We start from the raw sequence: 21,061 nt of genomic DNA on the forward strand, positions 1-21,061 counted from the left end.
TACCTGCTGTGAAATCAGAGATTTAACTCTCTGAGTGTTGTGAAGTGCAAAGCAGATAAGTAATATTCCATATTTGAACTTACAATTAGTTTATTGATTATATAAGTATTATAAAAAATATTCTCCAATTACTAAACAAATATGTTCAACTTGTGTATCAATTTCTGGCGCAAAGTAACTTTACATTGGTAAACAGTCTACACAGGATGCACGCCATGCAATATGCGCCTCTAGCTTCTTTATCCTGCAGACGCCACACTGTATCTACCTGCTCAGATTCCTCCTTCATGTCCCCCTCATGCCCAGAAGACAATTTGCTCAGCAGCTGAAAAGTGGCGGCGTCTCTCCCTCCGCGCTGCTCGCCCTCCGCCGCGGCTGCTTCCTCCAAACACATTCACTAACATATGACAGTTTGCAGGGAAATTCTTGACAATTGGTGTCTTGAGTGTGTGGCATAAATAGCAGGCAGAGCCCTCGCTGGGTTATGATGGGGCGGCTTGATGGTTGCTGGCATGGTGCGGCGCTGATTGGTCCGGCCGCGGCCTGACGTCAGGAGGCTGGGAATAAGGCTGGGCTGGAGCTTTAGGAGCAAGACAGTGTACTGGAGACCCAGCGCATCCCAGCATACATACGGTACTGGAGACTGAGGGCATCCCAGCATATATACTGACTACTACCGGAACCGCCAGCGCATCTCGGCATCACCCGCCACCGCAAGCTAAACATCCAGGATCATCTGACAGAGCGAGAGGGGAAAACGCTCTTTTTTAAAAAAAAAAAAAAAAAATCTTTCTGGTGTGTGATTTTGTTTCTCGCCGGGTTTTGAACAGTGGATACGCTGCCATGTCAGAGTGCACTGAATTATTTATAGGCGTGCGTGTCTTGTTGTGTGACAGCTCTGCCCTAAAACCATTTTATTAGACGCCTCTTCCAGCACTGACTGGCACACGACACTCCTCTCGGCCGATGCGTCACTTCCAAGAGCGCCGGGACAACCAAACTGGCTCCGGTCTTCTAGCCTGAGCTGATCCTCAAGCTTCCTGTGCTGAAATCTACATTTTTGGTCGAATTGCGTGTTTTGCCTCGGATCCAATAAAGGACTGATTTATTTATTTTTTCCCTTTTGGTTTTTACCACCAGTGACAGAGGACGCGGTCGCCATCCCTTCCTGTCTGTTGTTTTTTTTTTTGGACGCTGAGCCTTTTTACGCATGCAGGGAGAAATCTGTGGTGACACCTGATCGACTGGCTTCTCCGCGCACATTGACCCGGGAGCTCCAGGCGAATCAGGGAGGGAGAGAGCAGATAACTCGGTCAATGCTCGGCCTGCGCTGTTGATTTTGTTTGTGAGTGTGTGTGTGTGTGTGTGTGTGTGTGCTTTATTTGTGGGGTCGTAGCCCAGCCAAAGCCATGGTCCACTGCGCCGGCTGCGAGAGGCCTATCCTGGACCGCTTTCTCCTCAACGTGCTGGACAGAGCCTGGCATGTCAAGTGCGTGCAGTGCTGCGAGTGCAAATGTAATTTGACAGAGAAATGTTTTTCTCGAGAGGGAAGACTGTACTGCAAAAATGATTTCTTTAGGTAAGCTCGGAGAAATGACAGCCAAACTCCTCACTAGTGTTTTTTTTTGTTTGTTTATTAATATATCTGCTTTAATGTCAGTAGCTGGGTTGCAAAAAAGATGAATATAGGCCTTTAAGAAATTATATCAAGAAGTTTCAATTTGTTGGTGATGGTGCATCATTGAAGTAGACGGAAAACATTTATTTTTCAGGCATAACATCCCATTTGACAGAAAATGTATTTTTAATCTTCAGCAGATTTAATGTAAATTAAAAAATACATTTTTCTATGTTATTTGAAACTTTTAAAATGCATTTAACAACTATAAGTCAACAGTATAATTGCAAGTAATTCACAGAAACTCAGACCGCCTTTAGCTTTATCAAACCAGCAGTTAAAATAAAATAAATACAGGTTTTTAAAAAAAAAAGCATGTAAGCTAAGTTTTTAAAAGAATGTGTGACTGCACACACAGGACAGCAAGTACTAAGAATGAACGCAGAGTCTCCGTTGTTTTTTTTTTAATTTCTTTTCTCTAAATGAATGAATAAAGCAAACTGTCCGTGCCTGTAGGCGTGAATGAGGACTGCAAGGCGATAAGCTTTGATTAGGAGGAGTAATTAAAAGCTTGTTAATTTGGATTCTTATGCAAAACAACAACAAAAGAGGGGCAGCAACATTAAACGCGTGTGCACTCGCTCTTAGCTGGGAGAGGGGGTGGGAGGGGCGGTTTGTTAGGAAATCGAGGAAATCACACTTGGGGTGTTTTTTTTACAGCGTGCAGGCTGCCGGGGGAGCGCACAGGATCAAACCCCGGCCAGAGGAGAGGCAGCCCGGTGTGTTTGCTCAGTCCGACTGAGGAGGACGTGATAAGTGGATTTGAATAGTAAACTAGTTGAAAAGATCAAGTCCACAGACAATGCAATCACAGACGTGCAGTCAACAAGCGGTGCACACCACTCAATACACATTGTTTAACGTTGAAGTCAGTGGCAGAGGCTATTATTTATAATTCCAGGGCAGTCTGCTGTGTTAGAGAAGCCGTATATTTAATGGCTTTCATAGTGTCAAACGTGTTACATGTAGTCTGGAAAAGACTGGAAATATAGAACTAAAAGCAGTGAAAGAAATAAAAAAAATACCTTCAGCAGCTCTTATTTAATATGTCTAAACACAGTCGTGCAATCGCTTCAGGAGAAATTAAATATTTTGTTATTATTATATAAAATATGGATCTTATAGGCAACATTTTATTTTACTATTAAAATATTTCTACAGCGTCTTTTGTACAAAACGCGCTCGTGTACACGCACAAAGATAATTCTACATTTCAGTCTTTTCATTTTTTATCTAAAAACCTCAGTGTTGATATTTATGTTTACCTCCACAAACTACTAAACGCGCTATTTGAAAGTGCGAGTCTTTACACAAAGGTTGTGTCTGAGTAGCTGGAGAACACTTATCACTATTATTTTTTATTTTCCACTTTGTTTTTATATTTATTCATGTTGAAATATTAATGAAAGTTTCTAAATTGCGTTTTACAGGGTTTAGACAATAAGAGTGTCTTTATATCTGGATGTCAAATGCGCCTTTTTTCTAATTCTTTATTTTTTCTTCCACTAAAATGTGACTTGTGCAGCTTTTTTGAGTCAACAGTATTTTTAAATGTTATTCTTTGTCTGTAAAATACGGTGTATTCCTTCCCCATCACTCCCGCCTTGTTACCAACCTGGCTGGATGTTGATATTATTTAAACGCTTCAAAAAAAAAATGATTTGTGTAAAACATTCTATAGCTTTTTGCTTCTTCTTCTTCTTCTTCTTCTTCCTCCTGCAGGCGGTTCGGCACTAAGTGTGGCGGTTGTTCGCAGGGCATCTCTCCAAACGACTTGGTCCGGAGGGCCCGGAGCAAAGTGTTTCACCTCAACTGCTTCACCTGCATGATGTGCAATAAGCAGCTCTCCACCGGCGAGGAGCTCTACATCATAGACGAGAACAAATTCGTTTGCAAAGACGATTACCTAAACAACAGCAGTGTAAAAGACACCAACCTCCTCTCAGGTACGGAGGGAGCCCTTCCTTCGTGCATGTGTGGGTGTGTTTGTGTGAGCGTGAGGCGGGATAAATTGTGATGGATGTGATGTGTTCAGCCCCGCAGTGGCTTCATCATTTCCATGACTAGGGCTTAGACGCATCCAAGGAGTAGAATTGGACAAAAAAACACTCTCCATTGCCTTTGTTGCCGCATGGAATGATCCCAAATTTACAATATTTTCTGTTCTGTTTTTATTTTCTCTGACAGCAGTGAGGACGATGGTCTTCATTTTGGAGTGTAATATATAAGCTTATGTGCTGAAGTGTCGTTTGTTTGTTTATAATTCTTATTTAATATTTAAATCTTTTAGCAACGCAGTAAAGAAGAAGACACATCAAATTTGCTGCTTTTTATTTGTAAGAAAAAAAAATATCCGTCTTTATAACCTGGATCTTCATGGTGTAGGCTAACAAATAATGTACATTTGTATAAAAATGATATTTAAAAAATGCTTCAAGGAGGAAAAGATTGGACAAAGGTTTTGTGAAAATATAGTTTATTGTTATAAATGCTGGTGGTAGTTTGCATCACCGACTTGAGGTCATAGTTCACCCACCTATAATTGACCACTACATCACTGCTGACACAGTCCACAGTGATAAATAGAGTTTTTGGGAATAGGATGGATTTTGTTCTGTTGGTTGTAGCAGCTGTAGTTTTTTCCACCAAATCACTCAAACAATTCAGCTCGTTTTTTTTTTTTTTTTTGTTTTGTTGTTTTTTGCAGAATATGTCTGGTTATTCTAATTTTCATATTTCATTCCTGTAGTAACGGCATGCAGCGACCCGAGTTTATCACCGGACTCTCAAGACCAGCTACAGGACGACGTGGTCTTAAAGGACACGGAGATAGCCGCCCTGTCCGACAAGGAAACGGTTAATAATGAGAACGATGACCAGAACCTGGGCGGGAAGCGACGCGGCCCGCGGACCACCATCAAGGCCAAGCAGCTGGAGACGCTGAAGGCGGCGTTCGCTGCCACCCCCAAACCCACCAGACACATCAGGGAGCAGCTGGCCCAGGAGACCGGCCTCAACATGAGGGTCATCCAGGTAAAGGAGCATCTACATTAAGCATCCAACTCCCGAAGGTCCTGCATGCGGCGGGGGTTCCGGGATGTTCTCCTCCTTTCATTTCACAATGAATTCATTCATTAACAACCAATATAACAAGATATAAATAACCATTATTAGCTGAAGTGGGTGTTTCTCAAACTGTGGTCCGTGTGCCCCTGACAAAAATTGTAATTACAGGTTTCACCAGCAACAGTATTTTATCTACAGTTCAGTGATAAATAAACAAAACCTCCAATTCTGCCTGAGATGTTCTGAAATATTATGGAGAGCAGCGGACACCCACAGGTTGAGGAGGTGGACCCGCACCTTCTCTGTTTTATAGGGTGTTACGCGCCCATTAAAAGGTGTGATGTAACAGCTTATATTTTATGGAAAAATGTCCCTGCCAAGCTGCCAGACTGCCATGACCGTGCAGGCCTCATCCCATCAGAGAGGCTCCACCTCCCTCACCATCCGCCCCCACCCCCACCCCCTCCACCCCCCACCCCCCCTCCTCTCACATCCTTCACCCCTCTTTAAAGGAGGCCTCTTCCCTTCAAACTGCGCGGTCACATTGATTTCATTAAGCCAAAGATTGGACGACGAACGAGGTTGATTTGGAAACGGGTAATTTATATGGGTATTTTTGATTCTTGGCGCGCGCGACGGGGCAAAGTCGCCAACTGGCGCCGGGCTGCTGGGAGCGCTGGGAGTCCTGGCACAGCGCTGCCATCACGTTTTGCGACCACATTTAGCCATGCTGTGAGCATTTCCAGCCAAGTGGAAAGGCAGAAATCTGTTTCAAGGGTCTTCAGATTGTCTCCTCAGAACTCTGAATTACAGCAAGGCCGCCTTAAGTTAAACAAGGAGCAACACAGAGCACTGACAATCATCATCATCATCATCATCAGCACTATTATTATTATTATTATTATTATTATTCATAATAATAATGTAGGTTTTGTGACTATTTTCCTTGTATCATTTACAAAGAGCAATATTGGAGGAATTATTGTAAATCTGCGATTCATGACACAACATATTATTACACCTCAGGAATAATAGCAGGCCTTCTACAAGAAAGAATAGAATAGGCCCAAAATGACGTGAAAATAGAGCTTTTCTGCGTTTTTATTTTTAATAAATTAGATTTTTTTTTGTCTTCATAATGTGCAGAAGGCTGCGGGGCAGAGCTAAGCTTTTTTTAAAAAAAGGTTTAGCATAGCAGATTAATGGCGATAAAGTGAAAGTGGCGAAGTCGGGGTATCTAATATGTATGAGCACGAGGGAAAAAGGGAAGAGCGTAATTAAAGGACGGCTGGCCGGCCTATAGATTAGGAAATGATAACCTCCAAGAGCCCGGTAATATATTGGTAACAACCCTCCTATTAAGTATTAATTGGAGATTTTAAGCCCCCGCTGCTGTAGCTTCAGTCGGAGTAAATGGAGGGTTAAAAGATCATTAGGGAGGTTAGATGTGACTCGCGTTCCTGTAACGATAATTGGGGCGCAGTCCTCTCCAACGCACAGCCTTGCGGATTTAACGCACCGGCTCATCACGCTCGCCGCACAACACACAGACAGCGCGGTTATTTACTCTTATAAGAAGCCATAGCGGTGCAGGTGCCAAGGTAAATATGACACCTAATTACACTTTCTCTTATATGGGGTGAATTTACTCAGAGAGGTTTAATAGCATATATAAAAAAAAAAGTACATGCCAAATTTGTATTTGTTTGTTTACATATTTACTCAGGCCCCAGAACATTTTCGCCACCCCAAATTTAACACCAACGGAGCCATCTCTCCCATCCCATCTATTTCTCCCCCCTCCTCTCATCTCCCGCGCAGAATATTGATGTGCAATCAAAATGGCGTCAGCAGCCTTTTGCACGTTTGCCGGGTGACATGAAGTGACCTGTAAATGTGTGTGTTTGTGTGTCCAGGTCTGGTTCCAGAACCGTCGTTCCAAAGAGAGGCGCATGAAGCAGCTGAGCGCGCTGGGCGCCCGGAGGCACGCGTTTTTCCGGAGCCCTAGGCGGATGAGGACGCTGGTGGACCGGCTGGAGCCCGGGGAGCTCATCCCCAACGGGCCCTTCTCTTACTATGGAGGTATGTGTACCATTCACCTCCTTCTGTAAGACAAGTGTCTTTTTTTATTTCCACTAATTCATTTTTTCATGATGAAACATCCAATTTTAAGCTCATATTCTCTCTTTCTGCACTTTTTTTCTTATTTGTGCACTTTTGCAAAATGCTCATAAGAAGTTTCATATTTTTATTCATGTTAGTTTAATATTTCCCTCATTTGTTTTATATGTTTTCATTTATTTGTCTGTAATTTCCTGCTGTAGCCTCATGAAACAACTTTCCTACAATTTTATCTTTCAGATTAGTAATTTCATTTAGGTGTCTTTATATAACATGCTAAGATGCCATGTTAGGCCTCTTCACTTCTTTTTACCTTTCCTAGACTCTTTTCTCAGAGATGGTCATGATAATTCAGTACACAAAAGTAAAATAACACTTATATAAACAAATGCATGCAAAGCAGTGGTTTCCCACTCTTGCTTAAACAAGTTCTGATATTCAGCAAAGAGGTTCTTTTTAATTTTTTTAAATAAACTGAACTGCTCTATTCAGTTTGGGTCAACTCATCCAAATCCTTTTGGAAATCAGTGAGCAGTGAGTTAAGTTGAAGTGAACTTAGTTTACGTCTGAGTGATTTGATACCATACTCTTCCTTGCTTTGAAATATCTGATAATTTTCTGAGAATCTGAGAATTTCATTTGTGCTCGGGCCTTTGTCCTTTCTGCTGAAGCAAAAAGTCTAATAATATTCTGCCGAATTGAAAAAAAAATGGTCTCAGTAGGTAGAATCGCTGATGAAATGGCCCCCATTTTAATTAATTTTGTGGCCACGTTGTTCTCCCCACCCAATTGCAGTTTTGATTTAAGTGTAACGTGCTCTGTGACTAATGTAGCACGGCGAGGGTCTCTCTCCCTCTCTAATACAAATCAAGCTATGTATATTCAATGAATTCCTCAATGTCTCCGGAATTATTTCTGCACACCCATTGTTCTCAGACCTAACGTTGATTTTTTTTTTCTTCTTCTTCTCTTGGATCTGCAGATTATCAAAGCGAGTACTACGGCCCGGGAGGGAACTATGACTTCTTCCCTCAGGGGCCTCCATCGTCGCAGGCCCAGACCCCAGTCGATCTCCCCTTCGTGCCCTCCTCAGGCCCCACGGGCACCCCTCTCGGAGGTATGGACCACCCCCTGCCTGGCCACCACCCCTCCAGCGAAGTGCAGCGTTTCTCCGATATCATGTCCCACCACCCGGGGGACTCTCCCAGCCCGGAGCCTGGCATCCCGGGGCCCCTGCACAGCATCTCCTCTGAGGTGTTCGGCCCTAGCCCGCCCTTTACCTCACTGTCGCTGAACGGCAGCGGATACAACAACCACCTGTCCCACCCGCCCTCGGAAATGAACGAAGGCACCGTGTGGTAGCTTTTCGAGAGAGCAGACTCTACTGGCGAGAGATTCGGTAACGGAGGGTGGTGAGGTTTGGTGGTGTTGGGGGCTGGGTCAAGAACAGGCACATGGATATTGACAGGGTTAGGGCAATGCCATTGAATCATAATTTTTTTGTGATTTCATATTTATTTATTTATTTTCCCATTTGATTTGTTGATCTTTTGTGGGGAAAGCGTATCTGGCATAAAAATTATGCTCAAAAACATTTTCTTCAGTATTGTGTTTGGGTGTTTCAATTGCTTCATTTGCCCCCACCCTGAATCCAAAACTGGACTTACAGAAAAAAAAAAAAAAAAAAAAAAAAAAAAACTGGGCAAGACTGCTGAACTGCCCCCCTTCACCTCCCTTTCTTTGGGCCCCTGGAGCACCCTGTCACCCCTGCTGACTCCTGTCAGTGGCCTAGCATAGCGACCAAACCCCCTAACACTCACCAGTGGGGTAAAAAACAACCCTTTCGAAATCTCCTATAGTATGTCCCGAACACGAAAAACATCATTAGCTACTGTCAAAGACTTCAATAGCTTTACAGAGAGAGAATAAAGGGGCTGAGGGTTGGTTGTGTGCTGACCTGGCACTGTAGGAAGGCTGAGCGGCGTTCAGACTATGTTCGAGGCACTAGACGTGTCCCTTGTATTTATTCAGAAGCTCCTCAGACCTCTTTGCCTCTCAAGGCTCTGCCATATTGACACTTAACCTTTTTGACACTATGTTTCTGAAGGCCAGAGGAAATGACAATTTTTCCTCCGTCTGGACTATTTGTTTCTTTTTTTTTTTTTTTTCTTTTCTTGGTTTCAGAATTTCCACCAAATCTGAAGAAGGCTGCCTTCAAAAGGCAAACAGTAAAAACCCTCTACGGATTGCAAACCCTTTATTTAAAATGGAAGTGAACTTGAAATGTTGAAATGAAGTCTACCTTCTAAAAATCTTCTACTGGGGTTCTAAATGGGACTTAGAACAGTCAACTGTTTACGTGATCTATTTAATTCAGGAGTCCAGAAGTCTCGAAAACCATGTTTTAGAACCTCTCGATCCATATAAAAATGTTCCAAGCAACCAACCAAACTTTTGTATTGATTTCATTTATATTGTATGGAGATAAAAACACATTTGCTGGGGTTGTGGTTCACTGTGCTAGTTTGTACAAGATGTTGTTTACAAAAAAAGGTTAAAAAAAGAATAAAAACAAAGTAGACAGTTGCCAAATAAAAAAAAAAATAGCACAAATACTGTTAAAGTGCTTTGCACCATCATCTGCAGAACGTGTTAAGACAAAATGTAAGTGTTAAAAGGAGTAATTGACTTCTTAATTTTTTAGTCTGCTGACGATACATTCATAAAATTGTTAATATAACATACTTAGACAGGTTTTATTTTTGTGTCTTCAAAGGAGAAAAATCCAAACTATTAAAAATTGATGGTCAAATATGCAGCTCGTAGCTGCTACATCTCTTTGAATATCAAGCCCTCATGGTATGTCTTTTATTGTTCCAATAAACCTAAGCTTATGTGACCTCCAGTGCATATTAGACCATTCACTGTATAAATACAACATGTTGACAAAAATGTGTTTCTAATAAAACTAGAAAATATACTTATGAATTTTTTAACATATTTTCTTTGGAGCAGCTATCTTATAGTATATCCTTACATTACAGTGCATTATGTATCACGTGTATCAGTGTCAGTGCAGCAGTACATCATAGGGCTCTCTGTAAGGTACTTAGGCTATCAGGCCAGTGTCACTCATTTCATAATGAACGCTTTTTGTCTACACGTCTAATTTTCTATTCACTTGGAGTGTGAAATAATTGGCCTTTGCAGACATGGTGACAGGTAAACATTTATTAATTCTGATTAATGGGATTCAAAAACACTGAGTGAAATTGAAATGGCAGTTGGCGGAAAGTGACGAAAAGACACACAAAGAAAAAATTGAGTCAGAAGGAGAACTCAGAAGCTTTTAGCAGGGTGGTGGAAACATATAGTCATGCTTTTCTGTATGAATTTTGTGATGCTAATCTTTAACTGTCAACAAAGGGTTTTCTCTTTCCCCTGCTGCAGCATTGCACCAGATCCTGATGGCTCGAAGAACAATTCATAGACAAATAGTGCAAGAGTATGAACAACAAATACAACAAAAAAAACCCTTTTCAGCTGATTTCACTTGCCGTGGAAGTATTTAGTGGACTTGCTTGCTGCAGCCAACACAAGGGGGAGTGGATTCACAACTTATGCTGATGCCACTTTTTTCCCCAACCACTTTGGCTCTGGCCTCAGATTCTTCCATTCACTTACTCGAGGTCGTCGACTAATCATAAGCAGTTAGCTGTGCAACTGTGAAGGACAATGATGAAATTGCCGTGACCGCAGCTCTGCTGCTTGTTATGCTTTTATTAGCCCGCTCCTACATTATTATTCCCTGCAGCTTACTGTTCTCGTGGTGCGGTCTGACGGCTAGGAGGGACATCTACTGACTTATTTCGGCGAACACAGCCGTGTTAATAATCAAGAAGCCCAAACACTGAGGCGTGTTCTTGCAGGAAGGATGAAAAAATTATTCATAGTTGTAGGGAAACGAGTTGGGCGGGCGGTGGTAGGATTGTGGCATGAATCCGGGGGAACCTTTATCTCCCTAACCCTGCGTGTGCAGTTAGGACCGTGTGCAATCCCAGTTTTCTCCCCTGCCTCCAGACTGTAATCCACCATGAATTAATCATGGTCTTGAGAGTTAACCAAGCTTGGGGAGGTGGGGTGTAGGTGGGGGTGGAGGGTCTGTGGAAGGATATAGGTCTCTGTTGAGCCCCTGGGCTTAGCTGCCCCCCCCATCCCACCCCCCCATGGTAACACCATGCACCGCCGGCTGACCGCCCCTGGGGCCACGGCTCTTTAAGTTCAAATCTCCTATTGATCGCTCATCAGCTGTTGGTGCAAACTGACCTTGTAGTCTAACGCTGGCAAAATAAAACAAGCCTTAACAGCATTGAATGGGTTTTAAATGACATTTTAAATCTCTGAGTCAGGACGTTTGAATAGCCCACACACCCACTGGGATCCAAAATAAGTATACTGTATGTGAATGTGTGTGTGTTTAGGGGGGTTGACAGGGGGATAAACTCTTGGAGGAGGAGGAGGAGGAGGAGGGGGGGGGGGGGGTACAAAATGGTTTACTTTAGGGTACAACAGGGGCCAAAATATTGAGCCAATAGGAAGATCAGACCCAGCAGGCGAACACTGAGATACTTGCGTTCAAACTGAGAAGGGTTTTTTTTAGAGCCCCTCTCCATATGAGAAGCATTTGGCTGCTAGTTTTAAATGCAGAGTGGCTCAGCTGGAAGTGTACCCTCTCCTCGGAGTGAACGTAGCGTAAGCATACAAACACATGGCACAGGTCCTTGTTTCTCCTCAAACAAACGACACATGTTGGGGGAAGCCAATTTCTTGGCCAGGAATGAGAAAACGCTGTCAATCAATGGAGCGGGCTGGTTGATCGCTGAGCCACATTTCCCTGGCTCAATACTCAGCGAGTGGGTGATACACAGTCATGTAGCAGCCTGATAAGCTGACCTCTGCTGACGAGCTCTTTGTTTTGCCACCTCACTACTCTTTACACTTCCTCCTCCTTCTCTCAAAGACTAAAGATGGAAGGAGATGTTTAACTCATGGACAATGTCTTTTAATATTTGAATCACATTTAGTGGAATTTTCCTGCAAATAATGTCTGATTCCTTCTTAGAGGTGTTATTCAAGAGGGATTCAACCTATAGCCAGACCAAGAAACCTTCTTTTCCTGCTCCAAATACAGAAATAAATGCATTTATAAGTTTTGTTTTTTGTTGAAAGAATAGAAGAACGTAAGCTTGATCAGCTGGAGCCATGGCTGAACAGAGTAAGAAAAGAGTGCCACCTAGAGAAAGTCAAACATAATCCACAGAAAAGGATGTAAAGAGAAAGAAAAAGGGATGTAGATAGCACCAAATAGACTCTAATTTACTTATTGGTTAAATTATAGGTCTAAATGCTGCCTTCTCCACACTGCCAGGATTAATATTGAATCCTTTAATTATTCATTGACCTAAAATAATCACATTTTTACATTTTGAATCTAAAAATACTGGAATCAACCTATAAAATACCCAACATCTGTAGATTTTTAATTGTAGAATCTTAACACCTCCTTGGTAGCTAAAGCCCTCAAATTCCCAAGAAGATCACAGTGGACATGACCTCAGTGTCCTCAGTGGTATTACACAAGTTTACAGCCAATAAGGTAGTGACATATAAAAGCCAACACAATCAGTGCCACCACTGAAGAAGTAAAGTTTTAGAAAGTTTCTTGGTCAGTCACAGCAAGACTAAAAGCTGTGAAGTCATCGTCATGAGATAAAGCTAGATGAAATTTGTGAACACTGGAAAAGTATTCAAAGTGATTTTCCCACACATTTTCTTGTTTTGAACTTTTACTGGTATTAAGTGAAATTAAGCAAAATGTCTTTTTATTGTGCATCACATGCACAATCAGATACAAGACTCACTGCATACATAATCATGATATAATGATATATATATATATATATATATATAGTGATGTGGTGGCAAATGAAAACGTAGATAAACGACAGTATGACCTCTACAACTGATGTATGAGATTATCAAAAGCCAATACTCCACCACTAATATAGACATGAATAGAGAATGTACAGTATATGCTCATCTGAATCATTTACATCGGTTTGATATGATTTCCTGTGATGTACAATAGGCTATAATATGAATTTAAAGAGATCCAAACTCGTATTAGCTGAAATGGTGAGTAAGCTTATTAGAATCTGTCGTCTCTTAACATGTACTAATTTGCTCATAAATGAACTGTGACCCCACAGTCATGGCCCAAGTTTCACCCAGCTGTTGACCCTGATCTTGACCTGCTGCTTTTTCAAGGTCAACCCTTACTAAAGGCCGTGTCTATCACAATGACCTCCAACCCACACATCTCCTTTGCTGCGTCAGTAGTTCAGAGTGAAGGGCCTGTTAAGAGTGTGCTTTAGTATCATGGTTGATATCACAAATTAGTAGCTCAGATATTTCAATCAGAAAGTACAATGCTTTTAGTTGTATTATGGTGAAGTACTTTAGATTGCAGTTGTAGCTCAACAGACATTTTGTATAGCTAACAGCGCAGTTCTAATTTAACAGGGTGAGTTGAAACTCTATAGGAAGAGATGGTAGGAAACTAAAGGGGAAAAAAGGTACAGGGTATGGACCAAATGAAATATGCACTGCATGTAGAAGGACTTTAACTCAGCAACTGAGTCTATAGACACAGCACAAAGGTAGGTCATATTGGATGCCAACTGTCATAGGCCCAACTATAGTACATACAATACAGTACTTGATTGTGTAGCTTTTGCTGTTTGCCATTCCTCTTTGTCTGCAATCTGTCTGTGTTTGGGATATGGTATCATGTTTGAGACTCTTTAAATATTAAACATTAAATAATTCCACATTGTTACCATTGTTGCAATTTGGCCTCTTTATAGCTTGGTTTTTATGTTCTTTTAAACTCACATAGGAAAGTAATTTTGCTAGATAATAGTCGACAAATTCTTCTAATTCTTCATCTTGTATTTAGCCTGCTAAAGTTAGCCCCATACTTATGCAGTGAAAAAGACAAAGGTACAAGGATGAAATAATAACCTCAACACTCTAGCTATACTAACATACAGCAGCTAATTTAGCTTGTTATCTTGGGCAACTTAACAAGTTCAAACAAGCATACTAGAGTTTAGCTAGCTCACTGACGTAATGAAAAAAAATCATGGTCATGATTAATTGATTGATTGATCAGCCAGAGGTCGACACTTCAGTGTGCCAGTTAAGCTAACCTGCACTCAGGGAAAAAGTTTTCACTTTTACTGGTGAATAAATCATGGTATATATTGAGATTATTTCTGCCTGAGTTTATGTAGCTTGCCTGAGAAATTGTGTATCTATAATTTGCCGTTCAGAATCAGTATAAAACTAAATGTTTTCCTTTTAATTCAGATGTAACTTATTGTGGTACAATTTACATAAAGAAATTGCACATGTAACGAACAATGTGTTCACCCAGGGAGGAAAGTATATTTGTTTAGCAAAGTGGAAAGTACTAATTTCCCCCTGGAGGATGTCCTGATGGTATGTGAGGTCTGTAGGTTGGCCTGATTAGCACAGAGCATGGAGTGTGTCTACACCATCTGACCCACTGAGTGATATTCATTTGTCATTCACATATTGGAGACCGACTGCTGTGTTTTTTGCTCAGGGCAAGGGTTTTCTCAATGAGTTGTTTGTGTATGATTGCACTGGCAATTTCCCATCGTGATATAACATGGAATACACACTTCAGTGCAAAATCTGTTTATAATTTGCACAGGCTCTTTGTTGAGTTGGTGTATTTCCTTTCATGAATAGGGTGTTTCATTGTTGATTGGAAATACATTTTGTCTAAAATAGCTATTTAACATGCGCGTGTCTGTTTTTGTGTACAGTAGTCACATGGTTTAAAACAATAGGAGACCAACACTTTATTCATTTTCTATGATAATGAGTGTGGGCTGAGTTGAGCTTGTTTTTCAACACATCACACAACTGTCGTTTGATTATCACACATAATCAAATGACAGTATAGGTCTTAAAATCACCTGGCAAAAAACAACCTATACCTAGGTTTACGCCATCTAGCGGCCACAGTAATGCACTCCAGAATGACCCATAGGATCGTAAAACCGTTACAAATCACTGTTCAAAAATAATTGTTAAAATAATAATTATGTTTTATGATATGATAATGCTGTTGTTAAGGTCTGGTTAGGAGTAGACACAAAAACACTTGGTTAGGGTTAGGGAAAGATCATGGTTTGGGTTAAAATGATCATTTGAAACGTGGTTTATATATCCTTAAAGTTACACAACCTTCATCATCATGGTAGTCTCCTGCAGCAAAGTCCACTTTTTGCCAGGTAACTATCTAACCATCCACCCAACCTGCCTCCTCCCAGTAAAGCAAAATCATCTTATCAAGTCACCTTATATTGATATCATCTAAACTGTCACTTCCCCGGGTCATAATTACTACGGCTGCTAGATGGCATAAACGTAACTATAGGTTGTTTTTGCCGGCCTGAATTTTAGACCTATACTGTAGTTTTTCTTGTGAGAATGGGCTGTGTTTTGGGGTTTCTTCAGCGAAAATCTGATCTCAAAGGAAACTTCCTGGAAATTGGTCTATTGCCGGGTCTATTGTGCCACCACAGTCACAGAGTCATTGCCTCTGTTCTTATTTACCTATGTGCTAGTTAATGACCTCTGACTTTTTGGATTTCTTTGCATCTTTGTGTCTTTGAGTTCTGATCGAGTGAACCTCATTTTTGCCTGCTTTGTTCCTGAGTCTTCCTTTTGTGTCCAAACATACTGTACCAGAAATGTCACATCTATTGCACTGGTGCTAAGCAGTGGTGCCCACAACTCCAAATCTTAAGATTGTATCGTGTGCACAGTTGGGATAAAGACTAAAAAAAACAGTCTTTCGTTGAAACGCGTTCGTTTTCTGTCCACAGTTGAAGGACACGGGAAGATGGATTAGTGAGTGCCATTGTTTTGTTTTGTTTATTACTTCTATTGCACTGCCAATAGTCCTATTTTCAAATCACCATGACATCACATCACTAACAACATATCAACATGCATGAAGAATAAGTCAAGGGAATTTGAATTCCACCATAGGATGCTGCTGGAGCTGTGACATTAGCTTGCAGTATTACTTTATAAACGTCCATAAAGGTCATGTAGATCACCAAAAGACAAACAATCTCTTACATTAAGATACTAACCACAATGTGGAAAACCATAGCTATACTGTCTATGTAGGTTGTATGCCTTTGTTGCAATTGACAGAGGCTATACCTACCTCTTTAGCTATTTCAAACTTTTAATCAGGTTTTGTTTGGATGAAAGGTCAGTTGAGTTGAATCAACTTGCTTACACAAGCTAGGGTTTGATTAACAAAAGTAAAAGTACTTGCCAATCATCCACCACCACTATACCACAACTGAAACCTGGGTCCACAGCTCAATTCTGGTGCTTCCACAAGTATTTGATGGATTGACATGAAATTTGGTACAGATATCCATGGTGCCCAGATGACTGATCCTAATAACTTTGGTGTTCCCCTGACTGGTCATCCAGTGCCACCATGAGGTATCATTGTCTGTTCAATATTTTTGTTTTTAGTAGCCTTTAACAAACATCATTTCCCATATGCTCTATACCATCACAGGTTAAACATCACCAGCGCAACCAAAGATACGAGTCCCTAGGAGACACCCCATTATTATGCAGTGAAAAAGGGCTAATAGTGGCTGAACAGAAAAACTCTTAGCATGGTAACTTCACACACATGCTGTTAATACACACATACAGACAGGAATCCATAACTTTATGAAGTAAAATCTAAGCTTCTACAATTAGAAGCTACATTTCTTACTTTTAGACACAAAATGAACATTAGAACAAGGAAACCCTAAAGCCAAAACACCACAGCTGTAACACTTTCATTTTTGAATGTTCACTGCTTATAGCGATTCCTGGGCAAATTGATTTTTGTTATTTTCTGCCAGCTTAGCATTTTCTACTGTGGCATTATCCGAGTGTGTTTGAGCAAGTGGCTAAATGCACCCCAGTAGAAAGCCCTTATCACCCAAACACATTGTAACTTCAGCTCCAGGTGTTCGCTGCCATGTTACTGTACCCAACACACATGGCCACGTTGCTAATTAAAGCAATCCCATGCTTATCCTGAGAGGGAAATACCTGGATTAGAGGGAGATTTGCAACTCAAACCTGAGACATGCCTAATCAATTTAAAGCCATTAGACAATTAATTCACTTTGGTGGAGGGTGGATATTGCACATGCACTAATCTGGCCCCTAAGTTGTCACTGTGTGTACTGATGAATATTGAGTGCACTGTGTATATATACAGTGATGAGAATGGGCAAGCAACCCATGCAGAGGAGAGGAATAAACAAATTACGTTTCCTGTTTGAGCATCAGGTCAATAGCTACAGTGGATTACATCACAGTTATGAAAGTAACACCCTGATTTACTGCGCGGAGCATAAGGCCAAGTAGCATCTAAGTTATGCTGCATCCCACAAATTAATTAGTAGGCTACATTTTGACTTCCTATCAAGAAAAATTTAATGGAACATTTGGTCAAGTTGGGGTTGACCAACTTGTTGGGCATGATTTCTGAGCCCTGAGGTGTCCATGATGCAGTGAATCGAACACTACATGAGCATGACTGTATACAGTGTTATACAGCTGTTGGCTGTTGAAGCACAACACTTTTTCAGTACTAAACAAGCTTTTTGTGGCACAGCATATTGAAAAAATGTAAAGTAACTTAAAGGGGAATTCCTCCAATTTATATTGATACATATACAACATGCTCTCAGATATATCTTATCAGGCATTAACTACTTCCCCTCTTACATTACTTTAAACTTTTTAAATTGTATCACATATTCATAAGTTTGCTCAGTCAAGATTACTGAGCATGTTGATTGCTACACTTAGTTATAGCCTTAGTCTTACTTTTAATATTTGAATATTGTTTCTGGTGTTTCTGCAGCCTCAATTTGTCATTGTTGTCGTTCAAGTTGTGTGATTTTATTGTGTATATTTCAGCATTTTTTGCTGCCCCAGTTATCAAATTTCAACTGACAATCACGGTTTTATTTCATATCATCTTAAGTACTCATGGTTCTGATGATGTTGCTAGTAATTAAGAATACCAACTCTTTCATCTGTATGAGCTCACAGCTAGATTGGACCCAGAGTTAACTGATCCAATTCAAAACCAGCTTTTTGATATCTTGGAACGCTAATGTTAGGCTCAGTGAAGACAGGTAAACCGAAGAGAACCAGACTACGCTGAGCTTCCTTCATGACACACCTCTAAATCAGTGAGCACCACAAGGTCCTAAGTGGGACTCCAAGATGTGGCTAGACTGCCAGAACATCCAGCTGGGAAGAGGTCAAAAGTCATTGACCAGGAGTCAGTGGACTCATAAATTTTTGTGCAATGTGATGAATAAGATAATTCAGAGGCAGAATTTGAGCATGAATGACTATGGCACCGGCAGCTGTAATTCTGTATGCACCATGCATACAGTTTTTTTTATGATTTTGGGTTTTTTTTTCTCTTCCTTTTTTTTTACATTCTATCTCAAAAATAAAATTGTGACAACAGCAGATCCTGTCTTTGGAAATGGCACCTATTCTGTCCAATCAGAATAGCTCGGCTGGCACATATGCCAAAAAAAGTTTCTAGCTTCCAGGTTTGCTTCTGCATTGTGCAGCCAACTGAATATGCGCAGTAGTGTTTCTCCCACTGGCACCGCCCATGAGTTCACGCTCAGCCCATAGACTTTAAATTGTGGTGATGTCACAGATTTACTATATCGCTTCTCTCAGTTCAAGGAAAGTTTTACAAATATAAAACTTCCATGGATCAAAAATTCATAATAGAAAGAGTCATAATTGACCTTGTTTGCAGTTTGAGGCATCCTGTCAACAGTTTTACAGATGTCTCTTTTACAATAGTGGTCTATGGAGAAAATGCTTCTTGGGCTGCAGGGGTATTTTTCACTGCAAAATCACAAGCACTGGGAAAAACTGGCTGCAACGTTGAGAGGCAGAGCCCTATCCAGCTCTAATAATACATCCATGAGTCGCACATGTGCAAGCAGGTCTGCCATCTTGAACAGCTAGGTACGGCAACAAATCACATCAGCCCGACTCAATGGTGCCTCGTCAATGTTTGTCCGCTAAAAGTGCTTGTTTTTGCCAGTGACAAGCTCTCTTTGTTATTATAAGTGTCTGACCCTACAGAGAAATTAAACTTTTTTCTTTAAATTTCACTTGGTCAGGTCTGTTTGTTAATGTGTCTAACCAAGTCTCGCTTAAGGAGAAGTTCAACACTGTTCAAGAAATAGTGAGCTTCTTCTGACAGTGCTTGAGAGCAAACAAGATTATTCTACATACAGTGAAATGTGGGAGAAAGCATGCTCTCTGGCTGCAAGTGTTGAAGTCACTCCATTATTGCCTCATATCACCAAACCACAAACCCAGAGCTCTAACACACCTGCTACAAGGCCACAAGAGTACTGGAAAAGACACATTTTCACAGAGGTGGGGGACAGAGCATGCCTTGCACTGCCACGTGTTGAAGCCCGGTACCTTCTACCCAACAAATTGCCACTGTTGATGGACAGTTTAAGACAGGAGATAAAGGAGGAGTATGGTGCTTTGGTGCACAATGTTGACACTGCAGATGTGGAACTATGGAGGCAGCACAATAGGCATACCCCTGCCATTAGTAACATCTGCCAGGTTTTGAGATTGTCAGCAGATTTCTACCCAAATATAAACTCTGTCATGAAGATTCTCCTAATGATGCCTGTATCCACTGCCAGTGCTGAGCACTCCTTCAGCTGTTTACATCGCTTGAAGACGTATCTCGGGAATACAATGACTGACAAACAACTGAGTGGACTTGCACTGATGAACATCCATTATGATCTCGTAATTGTTGCATTGGCTGTTCTGCAAGAGTTTGATGCAATGGGGAGATGCAGAATGAACTTCAAATAGGTAGGAATACTATTTCATTTTATGTTCTCATCTAGCTTTTTGGATTGTTCATTGTAGCAGCTTGGCTTGGTCTTGCTGTTGCATATTGTTGTTACTATCTTAAGGCCTAACTGTACTTATGATGATGCTGCTAAATGAGGGAATCTGTTGATTTGGTGCTTAATGCTTTATTGCACGTTTCTCTGTGCTTTATTGTAGCGTATTATTTAGCTAGCTGTTGTTGTTTTTCAGGCCAGTTGGCTGGTCTTTGAAATGCGTGCGGCAGGCTAATCAGAGTTTTGTAGTGATGTTGTATCAGTAACATTAGCGCAAAAATATGAATCAATCTCTCTCTCTTGTTCGCTCACTTGTTCGCTGAGTAGACTGCATATATGTGCGTGTGGGAACCCAGACGTTAAAGGCAGCCTACAAGCAGGCGGGCTGTTCTTGTGCGTACTATGAAATAGAATCCTGGAGGCCCCCTGACAAATAAGACAACGAGTAAGACTGCCCCCACTGTTTTGTTAAAAAATGGGGAGGTGCATAAGCATCAGCAAGAAATGTTCTCCCTCCATCCCTCCAGATGTTATGAACATGGTTATATCATCACTGGTTCTCACCCACCTTGAATATTGCTCTGTTGTTTGGGCTGTAGCATAAAAGAAGGATAAATACAAAAGTTGCAGTTAGTACAAAAGAGAGCTGCCAGTCTAGCTCTGCACTGTGCATATCCTGCCAGCATTGACAAAATGCACTCTAAATTATCCCGACTGCCTTTCAAAACCAGACTTCAAAGTATCCTGCTGTTTATCAGGGAATCTTAGCTTCAATACACTTCAATACACAACATGAGTATTTCACTAGCTAAAAAGGGTCAACTATGTCTTCCAAGACCTAAAATAAATTATTTGAAAGATGCTTTTTATACAGAGCTTCCTCAGACTGGAACCTTTTACCGACCTACAGCATATATACATACATATATATTTAATAATATGGCGTAATATAAACATCTAACATCTATCTCCATTTGATTATCTATCAGTTTGTCTTGTTTTAAACTGACAGTGTTATTCATTTAATTAATTGGATAATCCTCTTGTAACTTTTGTTCTTTAATAACAGTTAATGTAT

General features: G+C 40.9%; 1 protein-coding gene across 1 annotated transcript; it reads left to right on the plus strand.

Moving 5' to 3' along the window:
• Positions 1 to 1,409: 1,409 nt before the first annotated feature.
• Positions 1,410 to 8,535, plus strand: lhx1a (LIM homeobox 1a). The gene is made up of 5 exons (XM_042414669.1): positions 1,410 to 1,579; positions 3,401 to 3,624; positions 4,470 to 4,711; positions 6,661 to 6,826; positions 7,848 to 8,535. The coding sequence occupies exons 1-5, from the start codon at positions 1,410 to 1,412 to the stop codon at positions 8,225 to 8,227; spliced, it is 1,182 nt and encodes a 393-aa protein (XP_042270603.1). The 3' UTR covers positions 8,228 to 8,535.
• The last annotated feature ends 12,526 nt before the right edge of the window (positions 8,536 to 21,061 follow it).

The sequence above is a fragment of the Thunnus maccoyii genome, chromosome 6 (assembly GCF_910596095.1).
Source record: "Thunnus maccoyii chromosome 6, fThuMac1.1, whole genome shotgun sequence".
NCBI lineage: Eukaryota > Metazoa > Chordata > Actinopteri > Scombriformes > Scombridae > Thunnus > Thunnus maccoyii.

Coding starts and splice junctions, on each gene's coding strand:
- lhx1a (XM_042414669.1), top strand. CDS start 1,410: ATGGTCCACTGCGCCGGCTGCGAGAGGCCTATCCTGGACCGCTTTCTC. Junction 4,712..6,660: donor TCAACATGAGGGTCATCCAG/GTAAAGGAGCAT, acceptor TTGTGTGTCCAG/GTCTGGTTCCAGAACCGTCG. Junction 6,827..7,847: donor GCCCTTCTCTTACTATGGAG/GTATGTGTACCA, acceptor TTGGATCTGCAG/ATTATCAAAGCGAGTACTAC.